Source organism: Coffea arabica, chromosome 1e (assembly GCF_036785885.1).
Source record: "Coffea arabica cultivar ET-39 chromosome 1e, Coffea Arabica ET-39 HiFi, whole genome shotgun sequence".
Classification (NCBI taxonomy): Eukaryota; Viridiplantae; Streptophyta; class Magnoliopsida; order Gentianales; family Rubiaceae; genus Coffea; species Coffea arabica.
This window is the reverse complement of record NC_092311.1, coordinates 49,026,634-49,042,841: the sequence shown is the minus strand read 5'-3', so window position 1 is coordinate 49,042,841 and position 16,208 is coordinate 49,026,634. Positions and strand designations below refer to the sequence as shown.

At 36.6% G+C, this 16,208-nt stretch overlaps 3 protein-coding genes and 1 non-coding gene across 4 annotated transcripts; 3 read left to right on the top strand and 1 right to left on the bottom strand.

Annotated features, from left to right (window-relative positions):
• The first annotated feature begins 4,430 nt into the window (after nucleotides 1-4,430).
• On the top strand, nucleotides 4,431-4,502 carry TRNAD-GUC (transfer RNA aspartic acid (anticodon GUC)). The gene has a single exon. It is a non-coding gene; the product is annotated as a tRNA-Asp (tRNA).
• A 170-nt stretch (nucleotides 4,503-4,672) lies between these two features.
• On the top strand, nucleotides 4,673-5,592 carry LOC113710324 (uncharacterized). The gene has a single exon (XM_027233271.2). The coding sequence runs from the start codon at nucleotides 4,809-4,811 to the stop codon at nucleotides 5,370-5,372; it is 564 nt and encodes a 187-aa protein (XP_027089072.1). The 5' UTR covers nucleotides 4,673-4,808; the 3' UTR covers nucleotides 5,373-5,592.
• A 656-nt stretch (nucleotides 5,593-6,248) lies between these two features.
• On the top strand, nucleotides 6,249-8,049 carry LOC113710313 (uncharacterized). The gene has a single exon (XM_027233259.2). The coding sequence runs from the start codon at nucleotides 6,391-6,393 to the stop codon at nucleotides 7,852-7,854; it is 1,464 nt and encodes a 487-aa protein (XP_027089060.1). The 5' UTR covers nucleotides 6,249-6,390; the 3' UTR covers nucleotides 7,855-8,049.
• A 936-nt stretch (nucleotides 8,050-8,985) lies between these two features.
• LOC113710332 (uncharacterized) lies at nucleotides 8,986-11,866 on the bottom strand. Its single transcript, XM_027233290.2, has 7 exons — nucleotides 11,728-11,866; nucleotides 11,396-11,627; nucleotides 10,648-10,738; nucleotides 9,707-9,882; nucleotides 9,539-9,623; nucleotides 9,390-9,457; nucleotides 8,986-9,284 (listed from the first exon to the last, which is right to left on the bottom strand). The coding sequence occupies exons 2-6, from the start codon at nucleotides 11,540-11,542 to the stop codon at nucleotides 9,441-9,443; spliced, it is 516 nt and encodes a 171-aa protein (XP_027089091.1). The 5' UTR covers nucleotides 11,543-11,627; nucleotides 11,728-11,866; the 3' UTR covers nucleotides 8,986-9,284; nucleotides 9,390-9,440.
• Nucleotides 11,867-16,208: the final 4,342 nt, after the last annotated feature.

Below are 16,208 nucleotides of genomic sequence, written 5' to 3'. Positions count from 1 at the left end.
TTTGGTCAGGAGTTCAGTTGGGGTTTAGTAGTTGGATCGTACATTTGTCTACCCACGCAATCCACCTGCCATTTGTTGGAGGCAGGGATTTTTGTTAGGGATAATTTCATAAACCTCTGCGAAGTTATCTGATAATCTTATTGAGCTCCCTTAAAATTTTAAAAATTACATTTTATCACCTCTGATTTGATGCGTTTGGTAACCAAACCTTAAATTTTGTCAACATTCTAAACGAATATCCCAAAATACTCTCACCTTGTATAGTTCAATTACTTTCTAAAGCAGTACTAATATAAAATTTTAGTACAATATAAGAAAAGATTGTCAAGTTTTCAGTACCAAATTTGTTGTTTAATAAGCAATTATAACAATAACTCTATCATTATGATTCAATGGTGCTTTATTGGTAATGCACATGTTTTTTCTAAATCGGAGAAGAAAGTGTCATCACTACACTTTTAGGGTTTGTGAATTTTTGGATTGGTAAAATTATCATAATTTGATAGTAGTTTTGGATCCTTTTTATTTTATTTTATTGAGTTAGTGTTGCTTGTGATACAATGATTATAAAACCCACTCTTTGCATATGCACACCCAACAAGAGAGTTTTATTAAAATGGTAAGATTAACATTGTCATATTAGGTGGACAAGAGAGGTAAGTGTAATTTTTAAAATTTTAAGGGAGCTTAGTGAAATTATAAAAAATTTTAGGAGGGGTTCTGAAATTATTTCTTTTTGTGACGTCAACAATACCATGGTTTTGTAGTTGGGGTTGCTTTACAGTACTATGGTTTTATAGTTGGGGTTGCTTTAACTTATTTCACCGGTTCACCTGCATGGTTGACTTAGCATGTTAGGTTTGGGGATAGGCCACCATACTTAACCTCTAAGTCTGATCCGAATTCTGTGAAGCCCTGTGTATGAACAGGAGATTATTTAAAATAATGATCGTAGTATTTTTTGTAATGTCACGTACGTGTAATAAAAAAATAATTAAAAAAATAAAAAATTATATTTAAAATTATGTTTGTGATACAAGTAAGTAAATAATGACAATCCAAACGCTCTTTTGACAAACCAAATACAATTTGGTTGTCTTTTGCCTTTTGGGTTGGGGAGATCAACCATACTACCACCATAGCTGTCTGTATCCAATGTAGAAGCAATACAAACAAGTTTAACTAATGCTTCCACATGGACAGCCGAAAGAGTCTGGTCGGTCGAATGTATTTACTTTGCAATTAGCATGTTCCCAGGAGCGGCAAAAAAACAGATTATTCGTTGTCTTTTTTGGGATCTTTAACCCAAGGACGAACAGGAAGTCTAGCGATTAAGGAAAGCTATATGCTTTCACGCGCAGTTGAGTTGAGGAGCGGCCTTACCGGATGCTTAAGAAATCCGATAAGAGTAGCATCACTCTGTCCTTGCTCTTAGTTGTTCTGAATTTTACAAAATCTAATTATAAAAACTATTTGTAGAGTATAATCAGAATAAGTAAAAACTACTCTTTAAGTGATCATATATTTTAATTTTTTATTAAAAAAAAATCTAATCAGAATACAAAATCAATCGAAAATACCATAAAAACCGTGACCCTGTTTGGCAAGTGAGTTGTTTAGGTGTTTGTCTAAAACTTTACTGTACAAGTTTTTTAAAAAATTTTTGAAGTGTGTTTATTTTTTTTGAATATTTTTAAGTGTATGGTTTAAAAATTTTGAAAAGTTTTTTGAGGTTACTGTAGCTAAAGCTTTTAAAAAACTTGTGACAGATAAATTTGACAAAAAACTTATCTGCCAAACAAGGCCGATTTCATTATCCAAAATCAGAATTTATAATCAGTTAAAATAATGAATCGAACAACAAGCCCTGAAGCACCAACACTACTAACTTCAATAGATAATCAAAACCTTTGGTTTGTTTGTTGCACTTCACAGTAATCTCATTTCATCGTTTCTTGTTTTAATAACCTGCCGCATCTAATCTAATTAACTGCTTTTTTTTAATCGAAGTCTGATTTTGGTTCTCAGGCATTAAAGTCGTCAGAAATGAATCCACAGTCAAATACTTTGAATTTCTTTTATTGGGGAAGTAATATACTGGTCCTTGCCAACGTGCTTGATTAGCGCATGCATTTGGAGTCCGGATCAACAGCTTTCTGTTTCTATTGTAACGGTTGAGCCCCCTAAGGAAAAAAATAACTGAAAAACAGTTCTACTAGTTAGAGTGGTTAACTCATAAGATCTTCACATTGACTTTTAAAAGTTGTTTTTTTTTTTTTTTTTTTGGCATTGGTGTTCTAAGTAAGTTCACAAACAAAAGGACTAAATAAATGATTATGTATTTTTGGCACAATTTTACCGATAATGGCAGGGATTAGAAGAACACAGAAGATAAAATTTTACTTTAACATTTTGCAATAAATAAGAAAGTCGCCCGGAAAAGGCCAACGCACTCAAATTCGTACGTAGGCCCATTGAACTCTTAAAAATAGTAGTGATTTGTCGATTAAACACTTGATAAGGATGAGCCCACTCACCAGTGTACCCAGCTTGATGCCGCTGCCGCCATTATTGTGGGCGTCGAGCCCCTTTCCATCTAGTTAGTTTCAATCTTAAACAAGGATATATATATATATATATATATATATATATATATATATATATATATATATAGACACACACACACATAAAGGTGGTAAGCAATCAGTGTGCTAAAAATTAAAGAATGTCCCAAAATCTAGCTCAATTGGTAAAAAAACATTAACCTTATTTGGATAGCAATTTTTCAAAGAAAAATTTCTACATTTTTCGTGAACACATTTTCCAATCACATTTTTACCTCACATATATCAAATCGCTACAGTAATTTTTCTAAAAAAAATCCAGAAATACGCAATCCAAACAAGGATTGAATAATCTCACTGCTAAGCTGAATTGTGATGAGTTAAGTGGCACAATTACTAACCAAGTTGATTTGATATATATCCATAACAAACGGTTAACCAAGTGATGTCAATGGTGAGTTATCGGTCTGTTTGGATTGTAAGTTATTTGGGATTATTTGGGATATTTTTACTGTAGCACTTTTTGTGATGTGATGTATGTGAGATATAAAGATATTGGAAAGATAAAAAGGTGTATTGAAAATTGTAAAGATGATGTAAGTAAATAAAATTGGAAAAATATGAAGCAATCCAAACAAACCGAATCGATCATATGTTTCAACTCACGTACTTAATGCGAGAGAGTGAATGAATGGGTGACGTAGAGAGGTATGAATCTCAAAGTTGTGCGGAAGCACATGATCGGATGAAAATGAACCCCACCAGTCACTACTGATGCTAAACCGCATTTTGTATGGAGAGCTTTTGGGGGATGTAGACTTGGGTGTGGTGTCCCCCATCTGCACCTTGAATTGAACTGCTCCATCAAAGTACCATGTGAGTACGTGACTGCCACACGCAACTTGTTTAGAGTATCTGGGATATTTTTTCAGGACAATGCGAAGCATAGGATGGATGCCTCTGCCCGACTTCCATTCTCACACTCCAAGGGACAAGGAGATTAGCTAACTAATACGCAAGTACTTGTGTTTGTCATCCTGATTTTTAAGAAAATTGTTTAAGAGCTGAATTTAGTACTTCCATTCATTCTGATTTGTGCATGTTACGCTTTTTCTTTTTTCCTTTTTTTTTTTTGAAATTTTAAGTCTGACGATAAAAAGAACTCTGCCCTTAACTGCTAGACCAACCCAGTGATTAATCATTAGTAAGCATGTTCACTTGCTAAAAAAAAAACATAGATATAGCGAATATAGTTCTTCTTCGATGGATCTGCTCTCCATTTCCTACAATGCACGTTTGAATGCATGGCATGCATCGTTATTTACTAGATAGAAGGAGATGTGATCATTTTAAATTTGATTAATCCTGTCCATTGTTAACAAATGATGACACACGCCATGTATTCATATGTGTATTGCTTGCGAGAAATGAGAACAAAATTTGCTGAGAGAAGCAAGTCCATTCATGTGTCAACATAACAGGATCTTGAGTGGATCGGTGCTGTTCAAAGACTTGATACACGAAATAGCAGACGACGTATGTATGTTGTACCTAAGTACCGTAAATAGACTGCCGTGTGTGGACAAATTCTTCTAGTGATCCTGTTAAAACAAAGCTAAAAACCTCCCGGCATAATTTGATTTAGCATACTAACATCGCTTCTATGGTAAAACTAACACAACCATGCAAATAAGCAAGTATGCTTTTATACCCAGAAAAGAAATAAAAGTAGGGAAAGAAAAAAACGAAAAGATTAGTCATACTTCATTAGGAGCAACCGATCAAGAGACGTCCCTTATCATGTTCGATCATTCTCATCTTAAAACCACGAATAACTAATAAATTACACAAATGACAAAGCAACAAGTCGTTGTAGTATAGTGGTGAGTATTCCCGCCTGTCACGCGGGTGACCCGGGTTCGATCCCCGGCAACGGCGCTTTTGGCTTTCAGTTTTTTCCCTTTCTGTACTGCGAGACCAAGTTCTTTCCCTCCCTTTTCAGTTTTGTTAGCTTGCTCAATCGACAGACAGACCAAATTCTTTCCCTCCCTTGCCGCTGAAGAGACGTTACTAGAGATTCTACCTTTGACACCACTCCTCCACCGGGACTGGGACCAACAAAATACAAATGAAGAAGGAAGAAAAAGCACCCCGCAAATATATAGATGAATTAAACAACATAAATGTTCTCGAAGTGTTGATCAAAGAAACTGCTAGTTCTCAAACTCTCTTATCAGCAATTCAATGAGTAGCCATACTCCTAGCATTGACCGGGAGAAAACTGCTAGCACCTCCATTACCAGCATACACGTTCTTGCCTTAGATGGCATAGTGAACGTAAATTCATTGTTCACCGTAGGAGTCTTCCTAGGCCTTGCTTGGAACCTCGGGGACCCCAATAACACCCTTGTTGCGTCCCCAGTTTGTACCGCAAGCTCTGGCATGGTGGAAGACTTCGTAAAATTTCATGTCTACTCTTTCAGCTCCTTCCTTTTTTCTAGCCTTATTGCCTTAGCCCTCAAACAGGCCATCAGAAGTTCCAAGGACGGATATTATGGCGCTGAAATGCATTCCGTTGCTCGTGTCAATTTGAAGGTTCTGCAATCTGGGATTTTGGCTTCGGCATTAGGTTCTGTCGCTGGTTGTGTTTTCTTGACATTGGCACTCGTGGATTTTGTTCAAATTAAGCTCGGAACATTGGCCTGCCGGAGCTGGTATACTGCGGGGGCTGTTTTTCCGCTGGTGATATTGGTGCCATCTGCGCTTGTTATTTACATATACGTGGTGTTGCATGCCTTTACTCGGTAGAATTATGCAGCAGCAAGATCATCATTATATTCAGTCAATTTCCTTCGCCTGGCTAAGCAACAATCACTGACTTAAGAGTCTGTGTTGTGAAATAGTCTATAGGAGTTAGTTAAATCAATGAATAATCATAGTACTATCATCAAATATCTGTGCAGCACAGTATAGTGACTCTCGGTTGTTTAGGATTTCACACTGTTTTGAACTTTTGATTGTCACTGTATCTTATAATCTGGATAGAGGGAAGAAAAAGGTCAAGAAAAGAGATATAAAGGCAATGGGCGCTTTAATTCTTCTCGTTCTTCATGAAACGAAATACTACTATTATACTAGGGAAAATGAGGATGGTAGTACTGTACTACTATAACATTTATCGAGGATAAGAATTAGAGAGATTCTTCATAAATTATAATCCCTAATTGGGTAGTATCCTTTTTAACAACTACATAAATTAATGACTTAGGTACGCTGTACGTGGGCATGCGGTGGATTGATTCAAAGCTAAGCATGGGCACGAGCTGACTTCTTTTTTTTTTTTTTTTTCAGCAACGATACATTTGTATAACCTAGTCTATCCTAATCTAGGGGGGGAAAGGGAACCTAAGGAGGCTGTGGTAAGGGGCTAGTGGGTATACAGACCCAACTAGACCAAGGGAATGCTATGGCACAACCCTTAGTTTTTTTGCTGCAGGTGAGGAGCTGACTTCACTTTGTAAACATTTTATAGTCTGTTATCTAAGAGCGCAACTTGCTTTCTCAAGGCTTGGAACCACTGTTTGGTTGGGAAATAGTCAGCAAAGTAGCAGGTGGAACAGATTATAGTAATCCTTCAAGTCAACGAAGCTGGATCCAAGACGTTTATAAATTTGATACCAAATTAACCAAGTTGAAAATAATGTGCAAACCAAGCTTCATCGGATCCAAAACAGAGACCAAATTTTACATGCATCTTTCTTGCAAGTGACAGTACCCTTTCCCTTTTCTTCTGTGAGAGGAACAGATTCTGATTGTTGGAAGTGTCATGGCAAATGATCAGAGAAATTTGTTCAATTTCCGGTACTGCTGCTGCGTTCTCGTTTTCCTGTCTACTTTCTCATCTATTTCATTCTTGTACTGGTCTCACTGCTCTAAATGCTGCTATTCAGAAATCCAAACGGCAGTGCAGGAACAAAACCGAACGATTAACTTGCTTACATATCCATCAGCATGGAACAATCTTAACTTCCCATCAAAACCACCCGCAAGACTTCTGAAAGTAGCCCTCTTTGTCAAGAAATGGCCTGATAAACATCATGCCGGAGGGCTCGAACGCCATGCCACGACTCTCCATCTTACTCTCGTGGAAAGGGGGCATGAGCTCCATATCTTCACTACTGCATCGTCGAACTCCTTCATGGAATATCCAATGAGCAACTTAAAATTTCACCTCTCGAAACCGACAGCTGCTGGTTATCTGGACCAAGCTGGTGTGTGGAAGCAATTTCAAACTGAAAACTCGACAGGAAGAGCCTTTGATGTGATCCACACCGAAAGTGTTGGGCTTATGCACACAAGAGCAAGGGATCTGACTAATTTAGCTGTTAGTTGGCATGGTATTGCATATGAATCCATTCATTCTGACATCATTCAGGAGCTTCTGCGATCTCCCGATAAGCCCCAGTCAAATCTACTGACCCAAAGGGCGAAGAAGGTTGTGGAAGAGGTGAGGTTTTTCCCTCGTTATGCTCACCATGTTGCCACTAGTGATCATGTCGGAGATGTCCTCAAACGGATCTACATGATACCAGAGGATCGTGTTCACATTATTCTTAACGGTGTTTATGAGGGAGTATTCAAGCCAGATGCACTAAAGGCCAAAGTCTTCAAGTCCAAGTTTGGCATTCCACAATCCAAAGCATTGGTCCTAGGGATGGCAGGAAGGTTAGTGAAGGACAAGGGACACCCATTGATGTTTCAAGCTTTGAAGCAAATTTTGAAGGAAAATTCTACAATTCGGGATAATGTCATGGTTCTTGTCGCTGGAGATGGACCATGGGGTGAAAGATATAAAGAGCTAGGATCCAATTTACTGGTTTTGGGGCCACTGGAACAAGCCGAGTTGGCAGGGTTCTACAATGCAATAGATATACTGGTAAACCCAACTCTTCGAGCTCAAGGGTTAGATCACACCTTGTTGGAGGCTGTCCTGACTGGTAAGCCTCTCATGGCCACAAAACTAGCTAGCATTACTGAATCTGTGATTGTCAGCAAAGAGATAGGGTACACATTTTCACCAAACGTGCCTTCACTAAAGAAAGCTCTGTATGAGGTTTGGGAAGATGGAAGAGTAATTCTGGAAAAGAAAGGTCAGTTGGCAAGAGAAAGGGGTTTGAAATTATATACTGCCACAAAGATGGCAGCGGCTTATGAAAGACTATTTCTCTGTATTGCGCATGATAGAGAGTACAGAAGGGATTACTGTAAATACCAACAGCAAGTTGGTTAGACTAGAGGCTCCACTTGGTTTTAGATATAAATTCTGCCTCAAATTACCAAATAAATGGCAGATTTGCAGGACCTCCAGCAAGTAGCATTTGCTGCAATTCCCATGTATCTCTACCCTGCAAACTAAGCTTCCTGTCTATAAAACAAAACTTACAATCTATAAAAGAGAATCCCAACCCAAGGCTATTTTAGTTTTTCGAACCAGAAACCTGCTATACACAAGATACGAGCAATGTATGTTACGGTACTTGTTGCAGCAAGAAAACTTCTAGACTGTTACCAATTCAAATTAGAGAGTTCTTTTATAACCAAGTATCCTACCATTACCACAGCATAATTTACTATGCTTCTTCAAGCAGAGTATGTTGGGTGATATCTGTACATGTTTGTGTCTTTTCTAAGAGAGAACATAAACAAGGAGAGGAAACAGGAATCATGTTAATGGCAATCACAAGGTATGATCAGGCTGCATGTCATGCTTACAGACCAATATGATGGGAAGCTGAAAGAACTGCTTGTACAACCTAAACTTGTGAAGCTTACTGTTATTTTGCTGCCATGGTATAATTTTACTCTTCAAATGAGAATGGGTCTTCCTGAGCTTTTTTCGTTGATAAATAAACATTTAAATTGCTGCTACAGCAGCACTTAAAATTCGACTTACTGCATCCGTTAAGAAGGTCATTAGTAAATCCACAACATCCGAAGTGCTTATGCAAATAAACAGAGGAACAGCTGATGAACACTTTAAAACAACTCAAAAGCCTAATTTTCTAATTTATCCCCATCTAGCAATTAAACTCATCATAGGTGCTAGATGCTGAAAATTCAGACATAAGTTTGAAAATATTCTTCCTTTCAATATGCCCAGAGAGAAAAAAGAAAAAAGAAAAAAGAAATTATGAGTATCCATAACTCAAATAGTCAATTATGCTGGAAAATATACTGGTTTTTGTATCCCACCAATGAGATCCACAGCCGAAGACCTCAAACTATTTCCATTATCTTCAAAGAAAACAACTCTTAACCTGCTCATATTTCTCAACAGAATTACAAAGAGAGTAAGAAAAGGAAAATCACGTAAAGGCCCATCACATACCACAAGCTTCATCATTGGTAGAAATGGTAAAGAAACCACAAAAAGGTCTATCATTATGCATTATTCACTCAAAAATCAACAGTTAAGTCTGGTAATTACTAGTTTAGACTAGGGAGACAATAACAGATTACAAAGTTTGAAAAATCTTCTCCATTACAAACTCCTAAAACTTTCAAGCACGAAATTATATTAGGGAAAGTTTTTGTACCAAATGATAGGCAGAACTCATGAAAAAATATCCAAGTTCTGTCCACAATATCCTGCCTAAAAAGTGGCCTTTACCTACCACAAGACAATCTATATAAACTACACAGCCAAGGCCTCTGAAATCCCTGCAAGTACAATAAGTTAATCAAAGCAGAGAAAGTGGCGTTGGAGAAAAAAAATTATTTGATATTTTTCAAAAATCAAACTACGATCAATGGGGTGGTGCTTACCTCTAATAAATAACTGGAGAATTCATAAGCCTGGGGGCTTAAAAGGCAGTCCTAATAATAAAGTGACCCTGCATAAACATTGTTCGAATGGTACTTAGACCTGTCTGAACCTCTAACCAGAGAAACTCATGCAACATGCATAATCGTACCTTGCCACCAATTCCCTCTAGAAGCAGAATGAGAGTCGTTCCCGTTTTGGTCATCCTTTTCCCAGTGTTTCTTAAACTGATCCATCTATAATTTCATCAAAAGCTAGTTCAATTACATCCAAGCCATGTAATCATAAACATGATGATGGTTGCAGTGAAAAAACTTACGCCATGGTATGAGCCCAGTGACTGAGCATTTGAAGACTGCACATACATATCTTCTTGACCGCCATAGTATAAAGATGAACTTAAAGGGCATGGTTCTGCTCTTTCTTGAAATATTGAGCTCCTTTTCTTGTGGGATATGCAATGGCTTTCATCCTCATTGTTCTTAGCCAGATTCTCTGCATAAACATAGGGATTTGAGGCATGAACAGCCTCATAAAGATCAGGTTTTTGTCCTCAATTAAGAAAATTAGATGTCCAAACATCGAGATTTCTCATTCACACACAGCAGTTCTGGGGGCAGAGGAAACCTATACTTGAAATTGATGGAGTCTAATGATTAATCCCACAAGATGATTTCAGTAATTAGATATGAGTTTTGACTCACATCTCCACAGTAGCACTTAAATGCAAGGAATGTTTTATCCAAAACAAAAGTACGCAAAAAATCTAACATCTCTCTGCACAATAAAGAAAATATCCTTGTCGGGCAACTGAAACATAAATTACAAGAGATATCAAAATTCTGAATTTGCAAACAACAATGTCTCCTTTTAAAAGAAAGTTGAGAGCAGAAGAAAGAAGTTTGAACCTAGTCCTCCAAGTAGTTTTAAGCATCACTATCATAATTTTGGAGCAGCTCAAAATGAAATCATATTCTCATCCAAATTCAAGATGCTGCTAAATAGATTAAGTTTAAAGTAAGTAAAAAACTTCCATTAACCTGAATGGATGCAAAGGACGCAAGGTCATTTATAGTGTTTAATAAACCTCTAACACAAATTGTGATGTTAGAAGTCGTGTTAGGAACAGCAAGGATTTGCGTATCTTGTTTTGGGCACAGAAGAACAATAAGTCAAGCAAAAGGTTCCTTGTTGCACAATCAAAAGCCAGGAACTAGGAAAAGGAAGAAAAGTTATAACAGAATATTAGCAAAAACCAACCTGGAGTTCCTTTATCCCAGACCTGGCTTCTAGCAGAATGCCTCTGGATACATTCAATGAGTTCAGAAGTTGAGCCACTCCTTCCCATGACCTGAAACCAAAAACTCTATAAGAATTACAACACATGCACAATAAAATATCACTAAATTTTTTTAAAGACGATGAAATATCTAGTTTTTGTTAAATCCCGCAAAAGATGCAGTCTTTATCATCAACAGTGTATGACCAACTAAGCAGGTATTCTTTGACGTGATACTCATAAACAGAGTATCCAATGTCAGACCAAATAGTCGAGAAAGCATCATTCATGGACATGGGTTGTCTATACGCGACACTAATTTGTCAAAAATCAGCCCCCACCAAAAAAAGGGGAAAAATTCAAGCTTTCCAGCATTATCGTCGTCAAAATAACTAGCCATAGTCCTATTCATCAAAATTATGCAATCAAAGAGTTGAATGACATGTCCCAATTCTTTAAAGCCATTGGCTTCAAACCCTCTAATTTGACAAATTTAGCTTGACTAAATCAAAGTAGCATGCAGCAAATAAATAAATAAATCAATTGTAGCTTGAAACCAATACGAAAAGAAGTGCTTCACGGTCTCAATAAATCTCCAAAACATCAAAGCAATAGACTGATGGAACACAGCAAGATTAATGATTACATTACGAAAAAGGACATTAATTCAACAAAAGCAACAAAACCCAACCAAAGGAAAAAAAAAAACTGCACAAAGCTAGAATTTACCGAAGATGGCGGTGGGAAAATTGAAGAGAAAATCCCAGTTGGTGCTGGCTCCTTGGAGCCAAAAAGATCATGATTGAATGATGATATTGATGATGAAGATGGAGAAGCAGAACCCACTTGCTTTCCCGTAGTACTGTTATTTTCCATATTTCTTAACGTCTGAAAATCTTTCACCAACTCAAGAAGTCAAGTACAACACACAGTACAACAAAAGAAAACACCTGAATTCCCACTGCACGGCGCAAAGGATAAGATTTTAAAGGAGTAAAAGAGAAAAGAAAGCCAATATTAATAGTTACAAAGACGGAAAAAACTGGCCACGTGATGATCACCTGATTGCAGGTAAACTCGAAACCGACTTCACAAATACAACCAATCCTAAATTTGTCCCTATTCTTCATCTAATCCAACATTCCAACTATGGCACTCTCACATAAAGCATAGGCCATGGAGGACCAACTTAGACTTACCACACATGTCATGTCATGTCATGTCATGTTGTGCCACATACGTGGATTTTTGGGAGGCAATCCCTTTCTTATCTTCCCTCTTCTGTACGCCATTCCCCCACCCCTTTTTTGGCCTTTCTTTTTGTTTTCTTCTAATTTTCCAGTTTCCTCTAAAGAAAAACTAGATGGCAAATGTGTACTAATATTATTTTTACTTGGGTCTATTAGACAGGTACTTGTTAAAATATGCATTTAAGGTGTTAGATTTTAAAAAATATAAAATTAATTAGATTATACATATAAATGTAAGGGTGAATAGTAATTATTAGTGTAAATATGCACGGTAAGTTGGATGAAAATTAATTGTGATCATGAACGCCCAATAAATACCCTTTGAAAAAAATCCTTTTTATTTTATACAACCAATATTCAATTGCATTTGCAAATAGACACGCAGATAGAAAAAAAATACTCTTCATCCCTTTTTTTTTTATTTCTTTTTTAAGGTCTTAATCAATTGAGAACGGACTACGAATATAAACAAGTACATTTGTATTCATCGTAATCGTTACTGCAATTTTTGTTTTATTATTTAATAGTAGTAACTGTTTTTCTTTGGATTTGGATAGAGTATTATTTGAAATAATCATTGTAATATTTTTTATGATGTGATATATGTGAAATAAAAAGATAATTAAAAATATATAATTAAAAAATATGTTGATATTCAAACATGAAAATATTTATTATTCTTTTGTCAGAGAATTTGAGTTTGGATCACCAACCTTTTCTCTCTCATCAATCTTTGAATTGCATATACTCTTTACAGCTGTACTATACCGGGAATTCTGCGGGATCAGCTTTTGCCACGAATTTTTGGTGGGAAATCTTATGGGATCAGCTTTTGTTACGATTTTTTGATGGATAAGTCGTATGGTGCCACTTGGACAGGTGGGACCAATTTTTATTTTGTTCAAACGATTCTTGTGGACTTTTCAAAACAATTCAAAATTTATTTTTAAAAAATAATTAAAAAAAGCAAAATCAAAAGTTATTCATAGAAGTATATTGTACACGACCGCCACTGCTACTAGTGGAGAAACATTATTGATGCATATATCAATTCACACTTGAAATGCGCATTATCAATAGAGGATCCTTCATTTATTTAACTTAATGGAGGATGAATCTGTTGGAAAAATGGCTATATTCATTGTAGAGTGAATGAGAAAATTGTTCTCATAATGGCACTCTTGAAAGAATCCAGGATAATTATCTATCATTCATTCATGTATATAGGATTCATGTATATTAATTATTGATACATGATTTTGGATAGGATTCATGTGTATTAATTATTGATACATGATTTTGGATAGGATTCATTTGGGGTTATCTTATTGAGATACATGTATGTACATGAATGTGGTCCTTTGATAAACGTGAAGATAATTATCTGGAATTTAACACTTGTTGCCAATTTCTAACAGTCACCCTTGGCCAGCATCTATAAATATCTCTTTTGTTTCAAAAGAAAGCGCGCTCTCTCTCTCCTTTTTCTTCTTGCATCTGCATCTTTTATAGTGTTCCATATTGCTCTAGTTCGAGTTCGCTGGGGTGAAGAACGTTTGGTGCTGACATATTCGCCTTTAATCCGTTGTATCCTGGGAGACAGACGCCTACTCAACCTCAAGCACTCTACCTGGAGGGGGCGAATCTGTTTTAAGGAAATTGTGCTCACAAGCCTCGGATTGTTATTATTGTTATTTTCGATCATTTCTTTCTTTCTGGGTTGTATTTATTCTTCTCTATTGTGTATCAGCCTATATATTTTATTATTTCACTAACAGTCTTAAAACAGATTCGGTTCTCAATGGCTGACAATACAGGAAGAGAAACCAACACATCTACTGTTGATGCCTCTGCCTCTGGCACAATTGTGAAACAACCTGAAGGAAAGATTACTCCTACGATTTCTACCAACCATAGTGAGAAACCTGAGAAGTTCCATGGCTCGAACTTCAAGACATGGCAACAAAAGATGTTGTTCTATTTGACAACATTGAATCTCTCGAGATTCTTAAGTGAGGATGCTCCAAAGCTGCCTGGAGGCTTAACTGATGCACAAGCTGTCAGTGCTATTGATGCTTGGAAGCACTCCGATTTTCTTTGTCGAAATTATGTCATGAACTGCTTGCATGACTCGCTGTATAACGTGTATCAAATACACAAGACGGCTAAGGGAGACATGGAAAACATGAACCTGACTGCTATGGTTTCTGAAGTAAATATGATAGGGTCAAATCCGAAAGAATGGTGGATTGACACTGGAGCTACAAGACATGTTTGTACAAACAAAGACTTGTTCACTACCTTCGAAAAAATTGAAGGAGAAAAAATGTTCATGGGGAACTCTGCCTCATCTGCTATTGAAGGTCAAGGGAAAGTGTTACTAAAGATGACTTCTGGCAAAACATTGACTTTGAACGATGTTTTGTATGTGCCAGAAATCCGCAAGAACCTTGTTTCTGGATCGTTGCTGAACAAGCATGGCTTTCGCATGGTTTTTGAATCGGATAAAGTTATATTATCCAAATCTGGGATGTATGTAGGGAAAGGATATACAACCGATGGGTTGTTCAAATTGAATGTACTGACTATTGTGAATAATAAGAATAAGTCTTCTGCTTATTTGCTTGAGTCTTCCAATTTATGGCATGGTAGACTAGGTCATGTTAATTATGATACTTTGCGTAGACTAATTAACTTGGATCATATTCCTTCCTTTCACATCAATTCAAACCATAAATGCGAGATTTGCGTAGAAGCAAAATTAACAAGGTCATCCTTTCAAACAATTGAAAGAAACACCGAACCCCTTGAATTGATTCACACAGATGTCTGTGATTTGAAATTTGTTCAAACAAGAGGTGGTAATAAATATTTTATCACTTTCATTGATGATTGCACAAAATACTGTTATGTGTATTTGCTCAAAAGTAAAGATGAAGCCTTGGAAAAATTCATTCTCTACAAGAATGAAGTTGAAAATCAACTTAACCGGAGAATTAAAAGGTTAAGAAGTGATAGAGGTGGTGAATATGAAACACCTATTGGTGATGACTGTGCAAAATATGGAATTGTTCATGAAGTAACTGCACCTTACTCACCACAATCGAATGGTGTTGCTGAACGGAAAAATCGCACACTAAAGGAAATGATGAATGCGATGTCACTAAGTTCAGGATTGCCTCAAAATATGTGGGGTGAAGCTATTTTGTCAAGCAATTACCTTTTAAATAGGGTACCCCGGAAAAAACAAGATAAAACTCCTTATGAGTTATGGAAAGGTAGGAGACCATCCTACAAATACTTGAAAGTGTGGGGGTGTCTTGCAAAAGTGGCTATTCCAGCACCAAAGAGAATAAAGATAGGTCCTAGAACTGTGGACTGTATCTTTATAGGCTATGCACATAATAGTACTGCTTATCGGTTTCTTGTGTATAATTCAGAAATTTCGGATATACACAAAAATACGATAATGGAATCAAGGAATGCTTCATTCTTTGAAGATGTGTTTCCTTGTAAATCGATTGGTGCATCAAGTTCATCAAAACGAACACATGAAGTTATGAATCAAGAAAATCATGATCATGACTTGATTCAACAAGATGAACCGAGACGTAGCAAAAGGGCTAGAGTGGAAAAATCATTTGGAGATGATTTTACAACTTTTCTATTAGAAAAGGAACCACAAACCTATACAGAAGCTGTAAGCTCTTCTGAAGGATTTTTGTGGAAAGAAGCAATAAAAAGTGAGGTTGATTCTATTTTACAGAATCATACATGGGAGTTAGTGGATCTTCCTCCTGGCTGTAGACCTTTAGGGTCCAAATGGATCTTTAAAAGGAAAATGAAACCTGATGGCTCTGTCGATAAGTACAAAGCCAGACTTGTAATCAAAGGATACAAGCAACAAGAAGGTTTGGATTATTTTGATACTTATTCTCCTGTTACGAGAATAAACTCTATTAGAATGATTCTTGCTATCGCTGCATTGAAAAATCTGGAGATACATCAAATGGATGTAAAGACGGCTTTCTTAAATGGAGATTTAGATGAAGAAATCTACATGGAGCAACCTGAGGGTTTCATAACTCCGGGAGCAAGAAATAAAGTTTGTAAATTAGTCAAATCATTGTATGGACTAAAACAAGCGTCAAAGAAATGGCATGAAAAGTTCGACAATGCAATGATAACTAATGGATACAGAATAAATGAGTGTGACAAATGTGTCTACACTAAAGAAACAGACAATGGCTATGTCATCTTATGTCTTTATGTAGATGACATACTTATTGTTG